This window comes from Xiphophorus couchianus, chromosome 9 (assembly GCF_001444195.1).
Source record: "Xiphophorus couchianus chromosome 9, X_couchianus-1.0, whole genome shotgun sequence".
Lineage (NCBI taxonomy): Eukaryota > Metazoa > Chordata > Actinopteri > Cyprinodontiformes > Poeciliidae > Xiphophorus > Xiphophorus couchianus.
In genome coordinates this window covers 22967489-22993005 of record NC_040236.1, presented here as the reverse complement: position 1 = coordinate 22993005, position 25517 = coordinate 22967489, and the positions used below count along the sequence as shown (strand labels likewise).

General features: G+C 40.9%; 1 protein-coding gene across 7 annotated transcripts in view; it reads left to right on the top strand.

Moving 5' to 3' along the window:
• Positions 1-25517, top strand: part of lpp (LIM domain containing preferred translocation partner in lipoma) — a 179810-nt gene that overhangs the window by 126675 nt on the left and 27618 nt on the right. For all 7 annotated transcript variants that reach the window (XM_028027707.1, XM_028027704.1, XM_028027708.1 and 4 more), the window contains 2 exons: positions 4893-4989; positions 24127-24296. In XM_028027707.1, the coding sequence (XP_027883508.1) occupies positions 4893-4989; positions 24127-24296 (267 nt within the window). The remainder of the gene's footprint in view (positions 1-4892; positions 4990-24126; positions 24297-25517) is intronic.

The following is a 25517-nucleotide window of genomic DNA, read 5'->3' as shown; positions in this document are numbered from 1 at the left end:
TACCAAACTAATCGCCTTTTTCTGGCAAAAGATGAATTAGGTAAAAAAAACAAACACTTTTTGGTGATGAGGAACACAGATTAGAGTTTAGATTTATGGCGTGAACTTGAACGAGTTCGGGCCAGAGTTATTTTCTTGATGTTCGGGTTGGGCTCACACACAATGCCGGCTTGGGCCAGTCCGGGTTGGACTTTTTTTTAGGCCCAATCTAACCTCTAACGCAGATAAACCAGTTTCTCTAAAATGTGTAGTTCCTGTTTATGCACAAGCTAGTGGTAACTCTGCAGCATAGCTAGCTGCTAATGTAAGTTAGAAAAGCAGTAGCTACCACTAGCACAAACTAGTGGTGGCTCTGCAGCATAGCTAGCTGCTAATGTAAGTTAGAAAAGCAGTAGCTACCACTAGCACAAACTAGTGGTGGCTCTGCAGCCACAGTTAGCTGGCTACAAAAGTTAGAAAAATAGTAGAGGCTCTGGCTACACGGCACGTTATTTTTTTAACAAATATTTTTTCCTCCGGTTTAGATTTTAAAAAATCTCAGTTTATGTTGAGTCTGGGAATCGAATCAGAATCCTGTAATGCCTAGACCACACCAGTAGGTGGAAACAACCTTGAAATGACTAAATCAATTGACAGTATTTATCCTTTCTTCTCTGGCATTAAGTTCAGCTTTCGTTTGAAGTAAAGCACGTTTGATGTACATCAAAATGGCTCCACTGTTGTTTGGGTCGTTTATGTTAATCTCTGTGTATGAGGGCCAGGTAGCTTCTACGGTAATTTAGAAAAGTATTAGCTTAGTTAGCTTAGTTCTTCAGAAGTTGTGCTAACAAAAAATAAAAACATTTCTGACTTTAATTTGTGACTTAACCTTTCTGTGACTCAAGTCTTATGAACAATATTTATAAGGAGTGAAACCAAGCCTGTCTGAGTTACAAACCACAGCTGAAAGGTCAAAAGATATTTAAAACTAATTAATGATCGTGGATTGTTAATCGTTCTTAAAATATAATTGCTAAGTGTCAAATTAAGCCAAGAACAAACATAATTCTAATCCAAGGATATATTTGAAAAAGAATTAAGAAAAAAATATTTTTTCTTTCAATGCAGGAGCTTAAATCCACAACCGAAAATTGTTTAAGAATTTGTGTGCATTTATTCTCTTAAAATAGTGTTTTTAACTAAATCACCCGTGGCATAGTCATTGGTGACCAAACTATACCTTTAACGTAGAAGTAACTGAAATATTCTACTATCCACATTTAGCTTTAATGTAACCAGAGTTTCTATGAACTTGTTTCAACTACGCCGTCACTTTCTGTTTCCCCCCAGTGTAAATATGATGAGACACATTGTAAGAGTTCCAGCAAAACATTACGACCCTCGACGTAAGCAGAAACGTGTGTGTGAACCTGAGCAGTTATTATCTAGTCTTGGGCAACTCTTAAAAAAAAATTGTAATGACACTAAACAAAAATGTGTGAATTTCAAGCATAAATCCAAATCATTGTAACAAATAACGCTCTAAATCTGTCTGTCCGTCTAAACAAAATATTCATTTGCCTTCCATACGGAACGTTGAGTCCGCATCTTCTTACGTCATCTCAATAATTTACCACATCTTCACATCGTTCATACATATCGGCGAAGGTTTTTTTTTTTTTTTTTAATTCATGAGTGTTTCTCAAAGACGTCTAGCGCGTCTCATGTTCATTTGGTCTTAAGTTCTGCACAGCTGCCAAGCGGAGCCTTATGATGAGCCCATTTTCTCTCTCACCTTAGTGTGCCTTGTGGAGCTGCAGCGTGATGGCGCGCCGCACGTAGTGAGCGAACCCTCCCACGACTTGCAGGGAAAACTCAAGCACAGCGAAGCAAAAAAAAAAGAAAAGAAAAGGCTTTTTCGATTGTTTGGGTACAACCCATCAGAGAGACGTGCTTTAAGTGGATCATAATGGTTAGAAATGGAAAACGGATGTTGATTTTTGACCAAATGGAAATGTGTTGTTTTTTGTCGTAGTATGCCAGTAAACGGCAGGAGAAGGCAGACAGAACATATAATTCAGGAAAGCTGTTAGTTGGTGACCTGGTTCAGTCCTCATTGGGTCTGCGAGTAATGATTATTTTATTGATTATTTTGGCGATTAATTAATTAATCGCGTTTTTAAAAATTGCACATTCTTCCCATTTTTTATTTAACTGTTTAATACAATGCTAGAAATGCATTTGAAGATGTAAATAAGCAAATCGATTCCTCTTTTAAATAAGAAAATAAATATTTTATTGCCTAAATGTAGCATTCATTTAGTGAACGCTTTGTCATTTGCAGCTGAAAAATCCTTCCAACCTCAACGTGTTAAAAGCTCAGCCCTTCCTGCTTGACTTAACATCCATACTGTGCAGCTAAAGGTATTTAATTGGAGATTTAAAAAAAAAAAAATCAGAATTTGAACAAAGTGAAGCAAAGACTGTCACTTTAGGAGTTCTGGGTAAAACATATTTAAATACAAATGTTTTTTCTTTTTTCTTTTTTTTGCACTTTGCATTCGTAAATGCAAAATATAAATGTATCTTTAGTACAGTTCTGGTATAATTACTGCTCTGAAGGTATTCTTTCAGCAAATGGCCATTTGTGAGTCTGCATACTGCAGTTAGCGATTAATCGATTACTGAATTTGTTGACGATTATTTGAAAAGATTGATTAATCACAATTAATCCGATTAATTGTTTCAGTCCTAATAAAATGTTGCTTTATTGTGAAACTGTGAAGTTTGTCCAATCCCAGACATACAGTAGTGTTCTACCTTAGCTGTTGTAATTTAGCATTTGCTCATTTGGGTTGCAGAAACTGCAGCTCCTTTCCCCCTTGTGGCTACTGAAGGGCATAGCAACTTGAATGAGACGTCTGTTTAAACTAGAAGTAGCGGGAAAAAAAAGTACAGCAAATCCCCCAAATGATGCACTTATGTCCTCAGTTCTGCTACTCAGTAGCAGAACTGTGTGCTGTTGTTGTGGTGCTAAGGCGTAATAACCTCTGGATATTAAGTCAATATGGTTGCGCTACAGACTGAGCTTTTCAGACTGTTTGTTTTCGAGTGTGGCCTTAATCTCTTGGCAGGACTTCTGTCCTAGTGTGGACAAGGCCTCAAACCTCAAAACCACGACAGCATATTAGAGTACATTTCTAACAAAAACAATTAACTGGAAAAATCAAACGCATTTCTGAAAATTTGTTACGAAAACACTCAAACTTTTTTAGTCTTGAAGAAGCTTAGATTTTTCTGAGTATGAAAAGTTGAACATCTGCTGGAAAAAAAACAACTTTTGAGCTTAAAAACAGAAGATAATGTGAAATTTCTGACTTTGAAAAGTTGAACATTTGCTAGTAGAAACTCAGACATTTTGAGAATAATCTGAGAAATATTCTAGGAAAAAAACAGAAATTTCGAAAGAGTTTCAAAAGCCGTTAAATTTTCTTTTTTTGTAGCTAAGTTTTTTTCTAGAAAATTTCAGAAAATAATCTAAAAAATGTAAAGTTTTTTTTGGTCGGAAATTTAGTCTTCTTTTGTAAAAATTTGTTCTACGTTAGCCCCAACACGTCATCGTTCCCATCAGCTACTGTTACAACAGGCGAAACACATTTTTTTTATCTGTTTACTGATTTTTGTGCTGCAGGACATTGTTGTGATGTTACTTTAACATCAATAATTTTGAAAGAGTGAAATTCACTTCACTGATCTCTATGGATTTTATTCCAGCGTCCTGCTATTCGGACAATCAACACTATTCAATACTCTGCTTTGTGCCGTGAACACCTCTCTGCCCTTTAGATAGGAAACACAAAAGCTTTTTATAATCATTGTTGACATTTTACTGAAAAACATAAATATCAATAGATAAAGTGTAATGAATTTTCCAGGGTGAATTTTGGGTCCCTCATTATACGCAGGCTAAGTACCTAAAGGTTAGAGGCAAACAGTCAAATAATACACATTCGATAACTGCAGGATAATTACCCATACATTCTGTCTCCACAAGTATTTTTTAATCACATCTTTTATTGAAGATGCAGATTTGCGCGTGAAAGCGTGAATAAAAGAGACGGAAACCACTGCGACCTCTCCCAGGTGTCGCAATTAGAAGCCGCTCAAAGGTCGGCGCAGATTTCTGAGTTATTGAAAATCAAATCTGCTGCAAAGATCTAGGAAGGCCATCGACGTGTGGCCGTTATCTGAAGGGGAAAAAAAAACAAAAAAGCTTCTCCGCTCGGCAAAACAGAGAGAATCCAACGCATCGCCCCTGGAGGATCCCCGAAAAAGGACAAACAGTCACCTGAGACGAGGGATCGAGCCCGGGCCCGGAGCTGGAGCAGAACAGGCTTTTTAAAATGTATTTATTTATTCCTCTACAAGCTCTAAAGGATGATTGGCAGAATATGTCAAACGCGACACGTCAGCCCCGAAGCAGAACAGACAGAGGACAGATGTCAGATACGGCGCGATAAGGAGGCGGGCGGGCTTATAGGAAAGCGACGACTTCAGAGGGTTATGTCACCGAATCCAGAGTCCATTTCAGATCTCATCTAAATACCCCTCACCTGACCTGCCTCCCCAAACGCTCCCAGCTTGAAAGCAGCTTTCTGATAATATTTACCTCTTCTTTCAGGTTCAGTCGGGGTGTCACTGTTTGTTTTTTGGGTTTTTTTTGGTACAAAAGCAAACCTTCTGGCCAGGGCCCTCAACCAGGGTCAGATATCCCAGAAGGCAAAGGCATACGCTGCATGTTAATTACTCTCAGTGTGTTTTGTTTGGCCCTCGAGACTGTGCTTCAGTTTTCTTCTCTCGTCCAGGTTTTAACCCTGACGTTTTGTGTTTGTTTTTTTGCTGTTTTTTTCCAGGGCGGAGCTCCAGCGGCGCACCCAGAGGACGAACTCGCGCGCCTGACCAAAAAGATGCTGTTCGACATGGACAACCCTCCGTCCGACGAATATTTCGGTAAGACGTCCGCAGTTTATCTGGTCCTTGTCTTCCTGTTTTAATGGTCTCCTAAAGAAGAAACTCCTCAAACCCCCAACTTTTTTTTTTTTGCAGCCCCCAAATAGTTTGTCATAAATCCCAGATTATCTTGTGTTTTTAACTTTTCAAACAGAACAGTTGCATTTCTATGCTTTAGGCACATCAATGTGAAAGCATTATAACCCACCATTATCTTTTTCTTCTTTGTGTGTCTTTCCAAGTGGAACCGGAGGAACAATCAGGGTTTTGACCTTTTCTTATTCACATCAGTTCCTTTAGCACCCCAGTGCAGGTTGTTTCTTCGGTGCAGTTGGGGAAAAATATTTCAACAGTATTAAACGGGGGCATTTCTCTGATTGTCCAAATGGAAATTATTGAGCACATTTTAATTTATCATGCAATTAATTGACTTGTTGCCTATTGTGACAGGCTTTGCTGAGCCGTTCACATGTTGTCCAGCGTACACCGAACGATTGAGGTGTCCTAGCATTTTAACAACAAAAATACTTATTTTATTATTTAAAAAAGGAAACTAATTATTTGTATATTTGCATTTTTAATGTATTTCTTATGTACAAAAAAGGGCTTAAGTGGTTAGATGTAAAAACGTGCAGATTGTGCCATTTTCTTCATCCGATTCATCATGAAAATAACCGACAGAATAATTGATTACTAAAATAATCATTAGCTGCAGCCCTAAGCATAAGTACAGTATCAAAACTGTAATTAATACATGTCCAGATTCTATTGTTTGGCATTTCTGTATAAAAATTATGCAATTATATCTTCCTGACGAGAATCATTTACTTTTTTTTTTTGACTGATTTCAGGTAGATTTTTTTTTTCTCTCATGTTTTGGCCAAGATTACCTCAAGATTAAAACCGGGCTTCCTTTTCCTCCAGCATTTCGAATTAACAGGAAGTAGAGGACAGAGAATACGTAGGATCCAGCTCCATAACCTCTAATCTAAAAATTATTTAAAATAAAAAAAAAAAAGGAATACACATAAGCTACCCTGAAGTTTTCTTCTTGCTGGAGTCGCTCACCGTGGTGATTCATGGTCTCCGTGTTGGACTGTGGCACAATTTAAAGAGTCGCTTCCTGTAATTGTGTTTTGAACAGAGCTGAACAGCAGGTTTAGCTATTTCTGGACTCGTATCCTCGGCTCAAAGTGCCGCTGGCATGACAACAGTCTCCTCGTGATAGCGGCTGTCATAGGTGCTCGAAGAAACGCTGTCTGAATGGACACCTGATGCATCCGTAATGACTGCTGATGAGAGCTTTGTAGAGAAAACAGAAAGCTATTTAAACACGTTTCATTGGCGTAATTATGTAAATAATAGTGCAACGGCCGCACACTGTGTGTTTTTCACTGTGACATTTAGTGGAGCCGGAAGACAAACAGACACAATCCTTCCAGTGTGAGCCTCTGAGCCATGAGCATGTGGGCTAGTGGGTTATCAGAATCACAGGACAGTTTTCCAGATTAGGCCCAATAGTTCAGCTTGGCATCACCAGAAGCCATTTTTAGAGTGTCTCTGTAACCAGGAAAAGGTGTTTATTGCAAAAACACAAAGTCTTACCATTTGTTTGTGGTCTAGTTTCTAGTGCACATATGTTGGTACACTTGAAAAACAGACAAAACTAACTTACAAGTAACTTTTCAGGAAGAAATTGGAACTTTTAAGTCAATAATTCCTTAAGATTGATAAAAAAAAGTGCCAGTTCCACAGGCAGATTATTTCACTTATAACATGGTGAAAATATCTTATTAAAAGTAAAATAATCTGTCAGTGGGACCATTACTTTTTCATATAAATGAAGGAATCATTGATTTAAAACAAGCTCCTATATTTTCTTTAAAAGTTACTTGTGAGCTAATTTTGTCTTATTTCAAGTGTATTAAGATATTTACACTAGAAACTGGACCAAAAATACTTGGTGAGACATTATGTTTTGGCAGTGTTGTTACTTTATTTACTCCTGTAATGTAGGGATGTTGACATACAGTTGAAATCAGAAGTTTACATATACCGCATAAAAAGACACACACACATTTTTTCTCCTTAATGTCTGAAGTTAAGTTAGACCAAACTTCTCTTGTTTTAGGTCAGTTAGAATCACCAACATTATTTTTATTTGCCAAGTCCCAGAAAACTTAGTATGAACTTTTTTTAAACTTTTTTTTGAATTCAGAAGTTAACACAATTGGTCGTTATGAGGGAAAACTGTCTCTTAAACTGTATGACTTGAGTCAAACCTTTTGCGTTTCCTTTCGCAAACCTCCTGATGGCTTAACTTTGCTTTCTTGTTTGACATGATTGGAAAGTCAAAAGAAATGAGTCAAGACATGAGGAAGAGAACTATGGAGCTTTACATCTAGTTCATTATTGGGAACAGTTTACCAATCCTTGAAGGCTGTTTGAGTAATTTTATGCCACTATAGACTTGATGGGAATGTCCAACGATTATACCGCTCAGGTACAAGACGGGTTCTGTGTCCCAGAAAAAGAACAAAGCGATAGACCTCGTGAAGAAACTGGCTGACGCTGGAAACACAGAGTCATCATCCATAGTTAAACTGTCCTGAATGGCCGCTCGGTGAGGAAGAAGCCATCACTCCAAAAGAAGCATAAAAGGCCAGATTACATTTACCAAATGCACATCGGGACAAAGAACTTCATTTTTGGAGACATGCACTGTGGTCTGATGAAACTAAAGTGGAACCGTTTGGTCATAATGACCATCATTACATATGGAGGATAAACCGGGACACTTGTACCACCCTAACTGTGAAGTAGCGGCATAATTTTGTGGGACTGTTATGCTGCAGGAGGAACTGTTGCACTTCATAAAATAATGCACCAATCATGAGGAAGGAACACGATGTAGAAATATTGAAGCATCATCTGAAGACATCAACCAGGAAGTGAAAGCTCAGGCACAGATTGGTCTTCCAAATGGGCAGGAACCCTCAGCATACTGTCCAAGTGGTTTAACAGTGACTTAAGGACAACAAAGTCAATGTTTTGGTTTTGTCATCGCAAATCCCCACTCTTGTTTTATGGAGAAGTTGTGGGTAGATCTGAAAATGTGTGTGTGTGTGAGTGAGGCAGCCACCAGTTCTGTCAGGAGGACCAAAACTCCAGCAAACTGTCGTGAGAAGCTTCTGGAAGGAAACCAAAAAAGGTTTGACCCCAGTCGTTCAGTTCAAAGACGACGCTGCCAAGCACAGAGGAAACGAACGTGAACTTCTGATTGTGAAGACATTCATAAATAAGTCTCTGACATATTCATTCTATTGCTATTGTCATATTTAGCAAGAAGAACTAATTTTGTTCTAATTTACCTAAAAAAAAGAAAAAAAAAGAGAGAAGTTTGGTCTGGTTTGACTTAAGGCAGTGAGAAAAAAAAATCCATCTGTCTTTTTATTCAGTGTATGTAAACTTCTGGCTTCATCTGTAGACTCTCTAAACTGCCAAGACAGCTTTTGTCAATTATTTCACAAGCAATAGATGTAATCAGTGACAAAAAAAAATAAATAAAAATGTAGATTTTCAGCAAATTCCGAGGCTTACTTCATATTTTCCTTTATTTCCCTCCTCTTGGCTGAATCACTAAACATTTTATTCTCCTTCCCTCACCCCGTCTGAAAATATAGAACTGTCAGGATTAAACAAGATGCCAGTTTTAATGCTATTCTGCAAAATAGGATTCAGGAGGCAGGGATTCTGTGCGTTTATACATCATCTCTGTTTTTCCGCCCTCTGCACTCTGAGCTGCCAGAGAGCGCCAGCCCCGCGCTGCTCCCTCTTGCTTTAGCCTTTAATCCCCTTTGCCCTGGAATTAGTTCCCATGCCCATTAGATAGCTCATTCAGTCAGGTTCTGCAGAAGGCTTTATATCGCCTCATAATCACACGGCGCACACCGCTGTAGTGTGCGTAGGTGTATTATAGCAACGGGGACGTGTGTTTAACCGGTATTAAGAGAGATTCGGCTCCACGTCGTGGAGCGCGCGCGCATGTAAAGACCTTAATTGGTTCACATTAGACATTGGGTCAAATGGATCTCCTGGCTGAAACGAGATGCGGGCTCGGTCTGTAGCGACAGGTGGGATGAGGGCGGCTATTAGTTCCTGTGATCAGAAAAGACGTACGAAAAGAGAAAAAGTTTTCCGTTTTGCTGACAAGCCATTTAGGAGGCGCAGCAAACACCAAAATTGGGATCACTTTATTTCAAGGCGTGTGACATAACATGAGTCATGAACATGAAGGAGTCTGCACGAATGTTTCTGACTGTTGTCATGAAGTGTCATTCGGTAAATAATGACAGTTTTAATGCAACTTTGGATTAAAATGTCATTACTTGCCAAATAATGCACAGTTGACACTTGTAATGCAATGTTTAATGTAACTTTGCATTAAAAGTGTTATTATTGAACAAATGACACTTCATGACAACAGTCATGATACATTTATGAAGACTTCTTCATATTCATAATAAGTGTTTTGTCATGTTTATGACTGTGTCATGTCAGCCTTATGCAGCCTTAAAAAGTCACCCAACATTTGAACTTCTTTTCCTTCATGCAAAACTTCCTGTGGGAAAAAAAAAGTAACCACACATGACCCTGAGGTACACCGTCAGCACCGTGAAGCACGGTGGAGGGAACGCGATTCACAAAAAGCAATTACTCAATTTATGAATTAAAACGAGAGCCATAATTTCCATTCTTGAAGGGCAATTTTGTTTAAAGACTCCATAGTCCATTTTTTTAATTATGGTTTCTTTTGTGGGTGTTTTTTATTTCTTTTTCTCGTTTTTGGTTGTTGAATTTTATTTTAGATATTTAAAATGTCTTCCAGTTGAAGTGTAGAGCTTTCTGTTTGTTGGACGAACTTGGATTATTATGCCGTTATTTGTATATTATTTGAAAATGGTATCAAAGCAGCAATTTTATCGATTATTGCAATAATTTCCGGGGCAATGTTTCATCTTGAGAAATTTATCGTGACATCGGCCGCCTTATTTCACCAGGGTGCCACTGAAAATCTGTTATGTTCTGCTGACATAATGACAAATAAAAATCTTATAGATTACACATATGATGCCTTTATGGAAAATTGAAAAGAAGAAATTCATTGAGTGCATGAATTTATGAACAACTCTAAGGATCTGAGGCCTGTACAAAGTTCCATCAGCTCTTAAGCTTAAATAGACGCAGGTTCATGTATTTGAATGGCCTAGTCCAAGGGTCTGCAAACTGTGGCTCGGGAGATGCAAGTAGCTCCTTGGATCTTCCACAACGGCTCAGCTAATATTTTTAAATACAGCTTTATTAACAATAATACATGCAAGTTTTAACAGTTTTTTACGGAAAAGCTGTATTGAATTTTCACAACATTGACACTAAAAGTACCAGCAACATTCATCTCATCTGCTTTTTTCGAGTTAGTTTGAAAATTGCTTCTTTTTTCACATAATGCTCCACCATATGCAAAGAAAATGGATTATTTTCCTTTTTCAGCAAATGTTAATGTTTACTTTATTCTAAAACCTTTAAAAATAAAAAGTCAGTTCTTTAATGACATTTATTTTAGCAGATACTTTATCAGAAATTCTAAGCTCTTTTTTCAAAAGGTGATGTAACATTTGTTGCTCTAAGTGAGCCTTACTAAGCCAGACTCAAGACAAAAGATGGCTCCTTCGAGTCAAAGGTTGCAGACCCCCTGGCCTAGTCAAAGTCCAGATTGAAATCCAACTGACAAGCTGTGGCAAGCTTGAAGTAAGAACGGACAAAAATCCTTTCAGTCTCTAGTTGTGCTTATGTGTGATTGCTTCATTGTTATGACTAAGTAATTGCAACAGAAAGTGTTTCTATAAAGTCCTGATGCAGGCGTATAAAATAAAAGATGCACCGATAAATTGGCCCCAATTTCCTGAATTTTGGGAGATCGGCGATCAGCCGATACGCATGTAAAACCGATCTCTTCCACCTCCAAAGGTCTATGCAGTGGGAAATGAAGCCCGCAGGCGAAAGAGCAAACATGGAAGTTTGAAAAACGGGTCACAAGTGGCGCGAGGTAGCCAGAGCAAGTTAGCGGCTGCGTGTTCACTTCCAGCTGACGGAGGCTGACTGTCGTCTGAGCAGAGGAGCAGAGAGGGAAGGAGGGGACGGGGGGGTCACGTTGTGGTTCGACAAGGCAACAGCTGAGTGAGCTGAGAGACGGGAAGAGAGGAGGGCAAAAAGCCCACGACTGAGGTGACTGCTGGGACTCATTAGCAGAGAGTTCAAGCGTAGAGGCACGCTGCTCTGCGTCTCCTCCCCCGCTGAATAATGTACACAGAGTCACCCCCGTTATGGAAAAATGAGCTCCGGTCCGGCCCGGCTCCTACTGTACGTCCAGGGCTGTGGGGAGTCCCAGAGCAGGAGACTTTTTTTTTTTTTTTTTTGTAATTACAAAGAACCCAGCAGCACGCAAGCCGCGGCTCTTTCTGCCGCATGTAGCTTTTGACACCCTGAGGCTAGTAATTAGAGAGATTAATCAAAGCGGTGGCTGCAATCTCTCAACCCGCTACCGGACCGGATCGCCGTCTCCATTCTGCAGTGGCCTTAACCCCGTCACTGAGCGTCTTTGATGAACTTCGATCCGGAGCGGCCGTTTCGTGGGTTCCCATCGGTCCAGAGGGGTTCATTCGACCGAATTAACGTTACGCTCCGGGCTCTGTGATGTCACCAGGAAACTTTTCATCAGATTCGTCCGAGCTTCCCGAGTTCCACAGGACGCGGTACTGCTGCCCCATCTGGCAATTACACCGGACAAGTCTTTGAAGAGTTCTCCTTTAAAAAAAAAAAAAGAGAGAAATCTGTCGTTCTCCTAAAGTCTGGTAGAGCTGTGAGAAGCAGGAGGTGGAGGAGCGGTGGTGGTGGGGGGAGTTGGGATAAAAGATGGTGCACTATAGGAGAACGTCTTTTCTTGTGAGAAACCCGGTTTGCAAGCCAGAAAATTCCCTCCCTACCCTTCCCCGTTCCCCAATGATTGAAGCTTCTTTGAAAAGCAACTGATTAGTCCTGATTTAGAGTTCCAGATTAGATTTGAGTAATCTGAAAGAGCCTTTTCTCCAAATGTCATCATCCGTCATATTTAATCCACTTAGGTTGCGCGTAGGTGTGCTGTGTTTGTGGAAATCTAATAAGACACAGCTACTCAGATGCCTTGGCATTCGTGCATCGGAGGGAACTTACAATATTTTGTCGTCGCTACGTTTCTGTCAACCAAAAACCGGGACGTAAAGCTGAATAATTGAACGGATCAGATGCTCTGCATTATTCACAATTAGTGATGATGATACTTATGCAGTCTTCTGCTGCAGAATATCACTTCTTCTTCTTCTTTTACACCCATGCAACGTTTTGGGAATTCCTGCATGTGATTCCCTGTTTCCTGGGTGTTGTACTGTATAGACGAGAATTAACATAAGTGTGAAATTTTTTATACCCAATCAATATTTATACAGAGGGAGATTTTCCAGTGGGATTTTTTTTTCGTCGAGCTGTCTGAGTAAGTGTTACTGTCAGGTCGTGGAGAGAGGAAGTCATCACAAATTAGCGGAAAGATTCGCGTCGTGGACTCTGAACTGTCGGGAAAGAGCCCGTTTCTTCATGTTTTCTTCTTTTTGTCTTTTTTTTTTGATAAGAGTGAGAAAAGGGAAAAGAAAAGGCAGCCCTTCCTCACGTCAGCTGGAGGAGGCCTCATAATTTATTAGACGCCCGGCATGAAAAGTTCATGAGGAATCTTGGAAGAGACACGATTGGCGGCGGAGACTCCGGTAACACCACGGGCCAGAGGAGTCAGAACGTATCCGCACCGAGGTAACTGGGTCACAGAAAGTTGAGTTTCCCGCTCTCTCTGATTCTCCCGAACACAACAGAAGCATCACGACTTAATGTATTAATAGACCCTCCGGTTTAGACAGCTTTGCGCGGCGTCGACGGCGCTCCGGTGGAGCTCATTTGCATTTTACTGAGGTCGCCCTCAGCAGTCTCTCAGGAGTTTGCTCTTAGATGTGCCTCTACATGTCATAACGAGTGGGATGTGTGTCAGAGTGAAAACCTTTGTGTCACCCCCTTTCAATCCCTCCACACTCCCTTTTCACCCAATCATCTTCCCTGACATGTTCTCACTCTCGACTTCCGAAGCGCCTTTGGCCAACCTTCTTCAACGTCAAGGTGTGCCTCCGACACGCCAACCATCCTGCTCGTCGTTGCTTATTTCACTCTCCCCACTTTTGTTTTTCTCAGAATTTTTGTTTTTTAACACTTTTTTTGTGTGTCTAATAGTTTTTGCCATTTACTGCTTTCCTGAACACCTTCACCTCCCTCTCGCCTTGGATTCAAGATGTCTGCTTAAATGTAATCCAACATTTTTTGCTTTCCACGGACCCTGAAACCTTTTTTTTTTTTGCTCTTGCATTTTAAAAATGAAATAAACATACCAGCTCTGATGGAGCAGCTTCAGTATTTAACCTTGCTATAAACTCGTCTGGAGTGGCTTTTACGACACCTGTTAGCAACGTGACGGTGCAGCCCAGGTTTACTAGCCTTGGCTGTAAGGTTTGATCGTTTGTGGGAAAAATATGCAAGACGTGAGACGTAACGTGGAAATCAAAAGAATTGCTTAAAACAGATCGTACAAGGCAGTCGTGGGGTAAGGTTGCATCCCTTTTTCAACCATAAAAATCACATTATTTTCCACCCTGAACAGGTTGTGAGTTTATTTCTTAGCTTGATAACCCAGACTAATTAACCTAGCAGTCATGTTAATGGACTGTGTGTGGAGGACGTTGGAGTACCTGGAGAAAACCCACTTATGGAGAAGAATATTTAAACCCCAGGCAGGCTGGGATTCAAATCCAAAACCTTCTTATTGCAATGTGTCAATGCAGCCCCCACTGTGCAGCCCTACATGTACTATACTATATATTACACTATATTATCTTGGTATACCAGATATAAAGCAGATGATTCATAAAGGTATTAAAATAGAGTTCTAGTACTGCTGTGCTAATCAGTCAATGCTAATTGCCTTGACATGCACAGGTTAGAAGAGTGAGAGGAGACAGGTTAGTGTGTTTAAAATCCAACAGTATATTTAATGTAATGGTCAAAATAAATTGAAAACAAGGTCAGCCTTGAATTCTGAAAATTCTGAAATTTTCAGAATCATTATTAAAGTCCTAATTAAACTTTAAGTACAGATATGGAGTAGAAATTCAGTGTCAAAAGAGACTTTGAGTTTCTTTTTGTCTTTAGCACATCTGTACAGCTGCATGGACCTTACAAAGCTATTCCTAACATTTAAATATTAAGCCAATAAAATTTGAACTACTTTCAAATTTTATTTCACAAATAAAGATTTGGGACTGGTGGGGTCTGTATTAAAGTGGCCATGTGATGCGTTTCCCAGACATATAGTGTCATTTTATAGCACAAGCAACTGTGTTACTTTTAGTTGTTACAAAAATGCTACACATATCAACTATGACTTAAAAGAAATTTGATTTTGTCTCTTTAAAAACTCCTGCTCTTTCTGAAACACCGCCTTCAGGAAGTCATTACACTGCGACTCCTCTATTAACCCTTTAACTACATTTTTATCATCGTTTCACTGAGAAGTAGCTCCTATAATGAGCTCAGCGGATGTGCCGTTCCACCAGGTGTTTGCGAATTGCTGCTGGCTAGTCTGAAGGAGCTGAGTGGGGAATTTTGTAAAGTTTGGAAGCTGCAGCTCCAAGGAGAAGCTTCGTCTTGAAGGCGGGGCTAGGTCCACCCAGACTGAATGAGGGAATAACGTTATGACATGATGTAAAGCTCAAAAAACGTTGATTTAAGATCCAGTGGAGTGTGTTTCAGAAGTCACCCGTGTGTCATCTAACCTCACTCTTAACAGTAGAAGTCAGCTGGTGCGGAGCGTGGCTGTGGTTCAGAAGCGTCAGATGATGTCTCAGCATCTTCCTTTGTCTCTGTGTCTCTTTAGCGAGGCGCTCCGGATGCTAGCCCAGCTCACACCACGCTGCTAGCCGTCCCGCTGCTTATTCCGACATCATGTTGGCTCAAATCTGGGAAGCGTTCCCGCGTAGCGAACGCTGCAAATCAGGCTCAGGTCGTCTGTATGCACATTACAGTCAGTAATTACTATGACAGGCCATATTAAACCCCATGTGGAGGCTACCAGGGGACCACGACTGCAGGTTTCTACCTTTTCTTTTTAATGAAATGAAAGCATCCAGCAGTGGCTGTGAGACAGAAGGATAATGCTGCTAGAAGGAGGTCATGGACCACCCAGGGGGGAGGAGGCGAGCACACACAGCAGTCTGGTGACATGGCAACTTGTCTTAAGCCCCAGCATCACTATACCACCTACAGTGGATTATAATGTACGACAGCAAAGGGCTAAATTATCCAGCACAATACCCGAGGATGATCCATTATAGCTGCCTTTTACAGGAAAAACCCTGCATCCCTGTCAGTGTGAAGCGACGGATTGGATTTCTAAGAGCCTTTTTTTTTTCTCATGGAAATAACATGAAATGCTTTCAGTCTTAATCTACAAATTTACCAGATTGAAGGAAATTCTGCAAAACCCAGCAAGCTTTTGTTTGCTGTTTTAAACTGCCTACAATTGGGTCCTTTTATGAATGGGAGGAGAGCCGTTTTTCTGCCGTGTCATCGTTTCTCTCTGTATTGTTCATGTCATGTGTTTTTCCCCCTCTCAGTACTTAATCAGTATTTTTGAGCTTTCTGCTCAACATTTGTAACAGTTTATGAGACTTCGCTGCCTTTTTTTTTCCTTCCCCATCCGCTGACCTCTCCTTACTGCTTTCTAGTCTCTCAGCTGCCAGCCAGCGTGGGGTTTCTTTTCTCAGCGCTTTTTTGGCAACAGTTCACATAAGGTGACCACCCTTCCCCTCCTCCCCCGCCTCTCCTCCTCTCCTCTTCTCTCTCTCTCTCCCGCCAGGCTCGACGCTCGCCGCCCTGCCTCCATCAGACAGCTCCAGTGAGGCTTGCAAGATCAGCTGGCGTGCGAGTCCAGCTGAGGCTCGCGGGCGCTCACGTTGCTAGATTTCACTTGCGAGTGAACGTTTGACCGCGGCCAACGAGCCGGCGCGCCGCAGCCCGTACTGGTGCGCGCCGATAAGCAGCGGCGTGAACACGGAGACAAACACGCTCACCTGTCCTCGCTCCCTGGCGCTCCTCCATGTCGCCCCTGCCAACCTGCTCCCAAAACATGTAACCTACACCGCCTCCTCCCTGCCCCCTCTTCGCTGCCGGCCGTTGGGCCTGACGGGCCGAGCCGTAATGCTTCGTGGCACTGCCTGGCCTCTCCTCCGTCCTCTCCGCCGTCGCCCCAGCACTTCTGCAGGCCGTTCTTTTATTATTATTTTTTTTTACATTTTTTTATTTATTTTTTTTTGCTGACGCTGAGAATGAGATTCCGGGGCCGAGGACGGAAGCGTTCGGAGATTGAAACGCAAGCGATGACAGCTATTTCTCTTGTCGTTTCGTGCCGACTGCAGGGCCACGGCGTTGTCAGGCCGACGCAACAGCCAAGATTAACCCCAGAGGGCGAAGAGATGAAAACGCACTTATTGTGGCCTGTGGCTCATCAGCGGCTGGTGGTCGGGCTTCTTTTCATTTGCTTTGTTTCCGTCAAACTCTCAGCGGCCCACTGCTTAGGTCAAGAACTTTTTCGTCCTGTTGTTGAACCCAGTTTTAGCTGCTGAGGCCTTAGAATCATGAACTGAAACTATCCAGAATACAGTGTTTCATAGAGTTAACTGTATTCCTAGAGGTTTTTCAACTTGAATGTATTTAATTAGGTGTTTATGTGGTAGTTCAATAGTAGTAGTGTATAACTGTGAAGCTGTGCGCTACTTTTTGTCCTTTCTTCTTCGTACAGCAGCTCAGGCTGAATGATGAGTGTTTGTGAATGGAACATTTCAAGTCAGATTCTCAGGACTTTGGACTGGGCAACCAATAAATAACGATATATATCGCTATGGAGACGTGATCAATATCATTAGAAAATGCGTCTGATAAAATGTTCAATAATTTCACTGAACTCCAATCTAGAACCGTACAGCATTTTGGGAGATGTAGGCAGAGGTAAGGTAAAAAAAGGTCATTCTATATATATAGCACATGTTCAGCAACAAGGCACAAAGTGCTTCTCATGAATTACAAGGAAATACAAACAAAACAACAAGTAACTTTGCATTACGACAAGTAATGCAAAGTTGCTTTAAAAGTTGCATTAGAAGTGCCAACTTTGCATTAAAGTGTCATTATTTACAAAATAATACAAAGTTGGCACTTTTAATGCAACTTCTAAAGCAACTTTGCATTAAAAGTGTCACTATTGACCAATTGACACTTCATAACAACAGTCATAAACATTCATAAAGACTCCTTCGTGTTCATGACAGATGTTATGTCATGTTTATGACAGTGTCTTCTCAGTCTTATGCAGACCCTGTTAAATAAAGTCTTACTCAAATCACAAACTAACTCTTGTATTTTTAATTTATTGAATTTCGCGGCCAACCAGTAGTTTAAATTTGCCGGTTTTGCTTGAAGTATTTGCTGTAGCAGAACATGGCTTCCTTCAGATGGGCGGCATGCATACCGGCTGCTTCTTCAGCCTGTCGGTTCAGGAGAACAGCCAGGTATTCAACAGATCTGCTCTTGTGATTTAGTCGTCCGTAATGTGACTAAATGTGAAGAAGTTGAAGGCACTAAATGACGCACATTTCTGTTTGATGCGTTTTTTTGATTCTTCGTTCGCAGTGATGTTAAGATTTCAAATGTTGTGTCTTTGTCCTCCCCTACCAACTCATCTATCAGTTGTTTTAATCCAAGCATAGAAGTTCAGATGAAATCCCAAAATGGATGTGGAGCTTCTTTTATTAGTTTTGGATAGCAGGTGCAGTCGCTAGCTTTGCCTTCGGGGGGTTTGCAAGGGTTGCACCAGCAGAATTTGTATCCTTTGGTTACATTGTGTGAAAAGTTTGGTCTCCCACAAAAAAAAAAGGGAAAAAAAAAGTTCCTTGCGATCCTTCTTTACATGCACGATCTTTGATTTCTGACTATGTAAGATCAAATTGAGCTGCAAGTGTGCTCCCTCTCCGCCTTTCATGCCACTTCAATCTCACGGCGTGAAAAAACAAAGAAGGCAAAGACTGAGGGAAATCTGAAGCGTTCTGCCACTCAACATCCCCCAATCCCAAACAACGGCGTCTCACTGCCACTACAAATACATTAGAAATCAATTATTTATGGAACGGAGTCAGGGCCGCTTTAATCTTTTCCTTTTATCCAATTAAATTGTCTAACCATTCTAAGCCTCTGTAGCTCACAGGGAATGTGCTTCTTTTAAAAAAAAAAAAGAGGAGAAAAGAAGAAAAGATTCTTCTCTTCAGTCCTCCTTTTGACTTTCGATGTAACAGAGAAGAGACACTTCTGAGGGTTGAAGAATGAAAGCAAAGAAAGTGAGTAAAGTGTAAATGAACTCCCCTCCTCCCCCCCGTTCCTCATCCCACCCGTCGCCATCGCGTTGGTTCTACAGGAAATATTTGAAGTTTTCATATGAAGACTCTGGTTCCACTCCCCATGCGAAAAAAAAAAAAAAGGGGGGGACACAGGGGAAGCGCCGGGGCTTTTTCATGATTCCTTTATGCCCGGCTGAAATAGTTCGAAAGTATTTGGGATGAACTCCACGGGGGTAAATACGGGGAGTTGCTTCACTCGCTGTCCTGTATTATTCAACGAGTCAATTGAAGTCGTGTCTCCAAATTGAAAAAGCTTATTTCCAACACAGCCGTATGAAATAATTGATGTGAGGAATGGTTAAAAAAAAAAAAAAAGAAGCGCTCCTCCCTGTTATCACACAGCCAGGCTTTTAGAAACAACACAGAGACTCTGAAACCATTTACGCTTTGTGGGTGGGGGACGTCGCGGACAACTTTACGGGAGTGGCGGCGAATTTGTTGGGAGTTGTGTTAAAGAAATAGAAAATCTGATTTTTCTCTTTTACTTAACAGGACAAATATGTTAAGAGAACAGTTTTGACCTTCAGCAACACGTGTCACGTTACTGAAGAAGTTAAGGACTCGTCATGTCATTTCTTCACCATTGAGAACTAAAAAGATCTAAATCTGTTAAAAGCAAATGAGAACTAAAGTTCTTAGTGTTTTAGCTTTTAAGCAACAGATGATCAAATCAAGCCAGACTAATTCATAAGAAATGATTAGAATTATTAAATAAGCTATTTAGTTTAGCCCCAAATTTGAATGAAGTAAGATCAGTGCAAAAGAAAAGAAATATTGCCAAGTATTTTTGTTCTACTTTCTAGTGCAAAAGTCTTAGTACGCTTGAAGTAAGACAGAACTGATTTACATGTAGCTTTTCAGCAAGATAATGAACCTTGTTTTAAGTTAATAATTGCTTCAAATTGGTGAAAAAGTACTGGGTCTGTTGGCAGATTATTTCACTTAGAAAAAAGATATTTATAGATAATTATACTAAAATGTTTTCATCAATATTAAGGAATTATTGACTTAAAAAGCTTCCATATCTTGCTGAAAAGTCACTAGTAAGTTAGTTTTGTTTTTTATTTCAGTTCAAAGTGCTTTACATTGTGAGAACATGAAGAACATCATAACACCTTGTGCAGTCAACGGCCGTGAAAACCAATAACATTATATTTTGTCAAATTCCTTCATTAAAATCACCAGTAAACATAAAATATGTTGGTCAATGTTCCATTTATTATGGTACAAAAACAACTCAACACAGGTGGGTTTTAAAAGAAACTCCGTGTTTCAGCTGTTTTGCAGTTTTCTGGAAGTTTGTTCCAGATTTGAGGTGCATAGAAGCTGATTGCTGCGTCTCCGTGACCTGCGAGGTCTGGAAGGTTGATACAACAGCAGATCTTTAGTGTATTGTGGTGCTAAACCGCTCGGTGATTTATAAACTACCAGCAGTATTTTAAAGTCTATTCTCTGAGCTACAGGAAGCCAGTGTAAAGACTTTAGAACTGGCTGATGTGCTCTGTGTATTCCTGGTTTTAGTCAGAACAGTGTTCTGGTTCAGCTGCAGCTGGAGGATTGACTTTTCTTTTATTCAGACATGTGAAGACACTGTTGCAACTAAAAATAAACAAATGGCTGCTTTTCTCGATCTTGCTGAGACATTAGTCCTTTAATCCTAGAAATGTCCTGTGGGTTATAGAAGGCCGACTTTGTAACCGTTTTTATGTGACTCTGAATGTTCACACCCATATCTGAGGCCTGACCTCTAGTTTCCAGCTGTCATAACTGAAGCTGTGCTCTGACTCCAGATCATCTTTAGGTCCAAAGATAATAACTTCAGTTCTGTTTCTGTTCAGCTGGGGATAGTTCAGGCACATCATGGATTTCTTTAAAGTATCTGTTCAGTGCATCGATGGCTTTAGAGCCACCTGCTGACATTGTGATGTAGAGCTGTCTATCATCTGCGTAGCTACGGTAACTAATCATATTTCCTGTTATAACCGGAGTCAGCAGTCAAAGATCCCTCTGTGTGCTACAAACCATGCGAAAGATATAAGCACCGAACTTTTCTATTGCCAGGAAGGGAGCTGTAGAAAGTTATCAGCTGGGTTGCCAATAAATGATACCACTGATGTCTTAAAGTGTGTTTTATTTTCTCCCCTTTGTAATAAATGTACAAATTGATAGTTGGACGTTTCTAAATTTGCCAGTGCGAGACTATTGCTGCCGAATAAATAACATTTTGTCTGAAGACTTCCCTACACATCCTTACCGGGGTTGCTAACGAGTTTCTCCACATCTATAAGTTTGACTCTGTTCACTGGATTTCAGAGCCTCAATAACATTGTCCTCCAAACAACAGAAGGAGCTTAATGTTTGTTCAGGAGAGCAGAGATCAGAGCGTACAGTAGGCTGAAGGCCGGCCTCAGATCTGCTGCTGTGTGGGTGAACGCAGCGCGCTGTACAACACACGTCTCTGACTTCAGATCTCGTCTACATATGTGGCGTTGCCTGGCGAATAGATTGATTGATTTATTTTTTTTTCTTCCCCTTCCCTCGCTGTGACGTTAGGATATGTGTGAATACGTGCAGGCAACAAAAAAAAAAAAAAAACGCGCACGTTTCACCCACAGCCGCGCGCCGGTATCTCCTCGGGCCCCTCGCGATCACAGACCGCCAAAAGGAAAAAGGATTTCCGAGAGCTTTCCAGCTCGTTATTTAAAGTGGGAGCCCTGTGGGACATGTTTGGCATTCTCATCCACTCACTGAAGATGGCCTGTGATCCGGAGCCACTAACAGGCTCGTCTCTCTCTCTCTCTCTCTCTCTCCTTTTCTCTTTCCCTCTGGCTCTCTGAAGTGATTACCCTGCTTGTGATTCCACTGACACCCACATGTCCCCCGGAGACGCGCCTTCACTAGTTTGTTTAATCTGCCTCCCCGTACAGTAGGTAACGCAGCCGTAATTGAGGTGTGGATAGAGCTGCGGGAGCAGATGAAAACCGATTGCAGGCTTTATGAAAACTTGTCGGCGCGTCGGCTTCGCCGGGGATGGCAGTCGTTTCGAGATTAACGCGCAAAAAAAAAAAAAAAAATGCGGCTATGATAAGAATTTCGAGAAGTTAAACGTCGGGCCTTTGTTTTGCAATTTCCCTCTCTTGTCTTTTCCTCCCCCCCTCCGACGGCGAACGATGAGCCTCGTTAACAGTCAGATTTACTGATGTTCAGTATTCCAGTAATGCCTTCCTGTGAAGCCGCGGCTCTGCTCGTCCTCTTTTTTTTTTTTGCTAGACGCTTTTCTCCGTTTGCGGAGCCGCCCCCCCCCCCCCTCCCCCCGTGATAAGATAATGACTTCTCTGAGATTAGCGCACTATTTGCGAGCCCTCGCAGATCGAGCGGATGTTTGATCTCGGCAGCCCAAAGTTGCGCTGATACCTGAGACGGATCCCGCTTTCCACTCCGTTTGAATTCGTGATATGAAAAAACAGCGAGTGGAACTGTGGAGAAGAAAAAAAAAAAAGCAAAGCAAGCATCAGATACTCCATCTGCCCCCGGTTAGCGTCTCGCCTGTGTCTGTAACGCGCCTGAACCGCTCCGTTCAGAACAGACGGAGCGTCAATCATCGGTCCAAATCAGCTCTGAGATGAAGCGAAATGCAGGGGGGAGAGAAAAGAGAAAAAAAACCCGATCCATTGAACTGAACTTGAATTAATTAAATATTACTGTATCATGCTTCCTCTGCGAGATTGCATCTGTCCTCAGATGTGTAAAAAAACACACATAAAACATTCTCAGATATCTTTTCAAACCCCATTATTTGGAGATACCAGTAATTAAATTGACAGTGTCATTAATTGGGTTGAAGATAACTTGCATTGAGTCGAGGACATCTTAAACTCAATTAAAGATATCTCCAACTCAATTAAAGATATCCAAATGCCATGTCCCGCAATATGCAATCAGGCTCTTTGTGGAGTAATAGTATCAGTTCACTTGTGCCCCTGTTACAAAGACTTCCTTGTACTTCTGAAGTTTTCTTCTTTTTTTATCGTTTAAAGCCCGACTTTTTTAGCAGATGTCACTCGTCAGTGACGTGTATGGTCTCTTTAATGTGCCATAATTATAGTATTTAATCCTTCCTTATCCAGTCGGTTTGAAATAGAAATGAAGATGAGGCACTTCTGACTTTAGGGAATGGATTTAAGGGGCAGCTTTAGTTTTCTGGGATGATGTAAAAGAATTTGAGCCGTCTTGTCTTAGACATGTTGAACGTTTTGATTGACATTTAGTACAGTGGGAGTATAAATTTGGTTTGTTAAGGGTTGGTAGATCCTCATAGATGGATTTCACAGCATCATCAGCATATGATGGAAGTTTTGACTACTTGTCTTGGACATTTAGAACTGCTCTTTGCCAATTCATTTGCCCATTTCGTCGGCCATTATGTCCGTGTGTGACTATTGTTTAGTCCGGTGATAGGTTTCTTGGTCTAAATCTTTACTCCCCACTGGGTGGAAAGTTTCTCAGAGTCGGTATAGTATGATGCTAATTATTTGTTGGAAAATGAGGAGAAAGATATCTGTGTTGTACATGGTCAGTCTGAAAAAGTTTCCTTAGTGGCAAGCTCAATGAGCTAAATGGGATTTGGCAGGCGGTAATGAAGCACATAATGCTTTAAACGCGGGTATGTCACGATTCTTTGGCAGCTACTGAATGTCTTGCCTCTTCCTGAGAACTCCCTGAAGAGCAGTCATCAAAATGTCTTCCGTCCACACATGGCAGATGGGTTTTTGGACAGACTGCTTCACGTTGACGGTCCTGTGGTCAGTGGGTCTCTCTCATCTTTCCCCACTTGAACATGTATAAGATGGTCTCTGAAAGCCCACTCAGACTAGGCCTGGTTACACAAGCTGGAGTCTGACTATCTACAGGTGAGGACTATTGATCTGAACAGCAGTGTGATTTCAGAGACCTAATCCAAATGGGACCATCAGTTTGGCAGTATTGTCATCTTCATTATCTGTTTGATACACTGAAGTTACAGAATATTTAGCAAATTTGAAGAGCTTCTGGTTTTCATTTCCACTTTTTGCCACATCAATCTGTTGCAGCTAGGAAACTATTAGCTTTTACAGTCAATCCAGGCCTGATTAATTTATTTTTTCAGTCAATTGTTTGTGGATTCAGTAATTTGTTAAGCGAAATGTGTGTTTCTATCCAGAGGCAGCATAAAATACTTTCCCCTCCAGGTTATATCTGTACTTTTTATCAAACAACACCAATACCTCAAAATGCTTGTGCACCTCTTCTCGTTTTCGCTCTCGTATCTTGGGGTCAATCCCTATTACAAAAAGCATCAGGTCAAGCGTTTTCTGTCAGAACCACCAGCTAATGGAGCTAGAGTCACATTTCACTATAGCCTACATAAAAGTGGAATCTGTCTCCTGGATTTTTCTGAAGCCGAAAACATTCAATTGACTGTTTGGTTGGGCTGTGGTCGGCCCTCCTCTCTGCCTTTGCCACCCAGGACGCTGTGCCAGCTGCGGGGAGAACGTGGTGGGCGAGGGTACTGGCTGCACCGCCATGGACCAGGTGTTCCACGTCAACTGCTTCATCTGCATGACCTGCAGCAAACCCTTGCGCGGCAAACCCTTCTACGCTGTGGACAAGAAGGCGTACTGTGAGCCCTGCTACATCGTAAGCTACATCCATTACTCTTGCCTCGCCGTGTCACACTCTTGATTGTTGACGTGTACTTTTTGGCTGTTTGTTGCAAGTTGTCTCAACTTTTGTCTCTAAATCCCTTTTCAACATGATCCTCTACGTGTCACAGGTTCAGTCACTCACAATATTTTAAACTTTAAGTTAGGGATTATCAAAAGCTAGCCAAGATCCACAAAAGCATTTTTAGTGGTCAGCCAGTCATGGTGTTCTCACACTTACTGCAAATGCTGTACATCTTATTATAAGCTGCATGTCCTTTTCAAATGTGCACAAATCTTTGTTGATATTCTGCTAATGTTTTGCAATTGTAGTGTTTTCATTACATAAGACATTAAATTAAAATCACACATGAAAAAACGATGAGTCATTCAAAAATAATGGCAGCGACAGATGTAGTCTGACAATTACATGAGAAATATTCATGACTCAGCCGTGACGCTCATCATCTATCAGCCAATCAGAGTAGACATCAGCATCTGGTTTAGGCTTTGAAGCGACAAGGCCCATATACATGGGAGTGACTACACTCCCACATATATTCATTTATTATTATTTATATGAAAAAATATTGTTTCCATTGCAAAATACATATATTTAGATACGGCTGAAATAGCACCTCATCCTAGCGCGAAAACGTTTTATCAAAAGACGTGAGTTTTGTTTGTTTGTTTGTTTTTTTCAAAATTGTCATGTTTCCATTAAGCAAATTTATTTTCGGAATTTCAATTTGCACAGAAACTCAGCTATTGATGACATCATGTCAACATGGACCGAATCTCTGGAGAATGTTTCTGACATCTTGTTGAATTGACAGTTCTGAAGGCGATATGGGTCGAGCCTGTCATCAATGAGGTGTTCCCAATAATAAAGCCACAACTAGATGTTTGACATACGTCAAGACAGACTTCATAGAAACAATGTAGTGTTTACATTAAGGAAGGTCCCATCACACCACCAGTCTCCATCCATTAGCCAAATTTGTTTTTTTCCTGCAATTGTATCTCATTAAAACTGTTGAGATTTTTTATTATCATGTCTTTAAAATGTCTGATGGAATTCAGGCTAATTTAGCCTGATAATGCTGAAGAGGCTGGAGAAAACTGGACCAGTTTGAGCACCAAGAGACGTTTTGAGGTTTTGTTCTTCTCAGAATATTTACATTTAACTTTTTTTATAAGATGTACTAAAACAAAC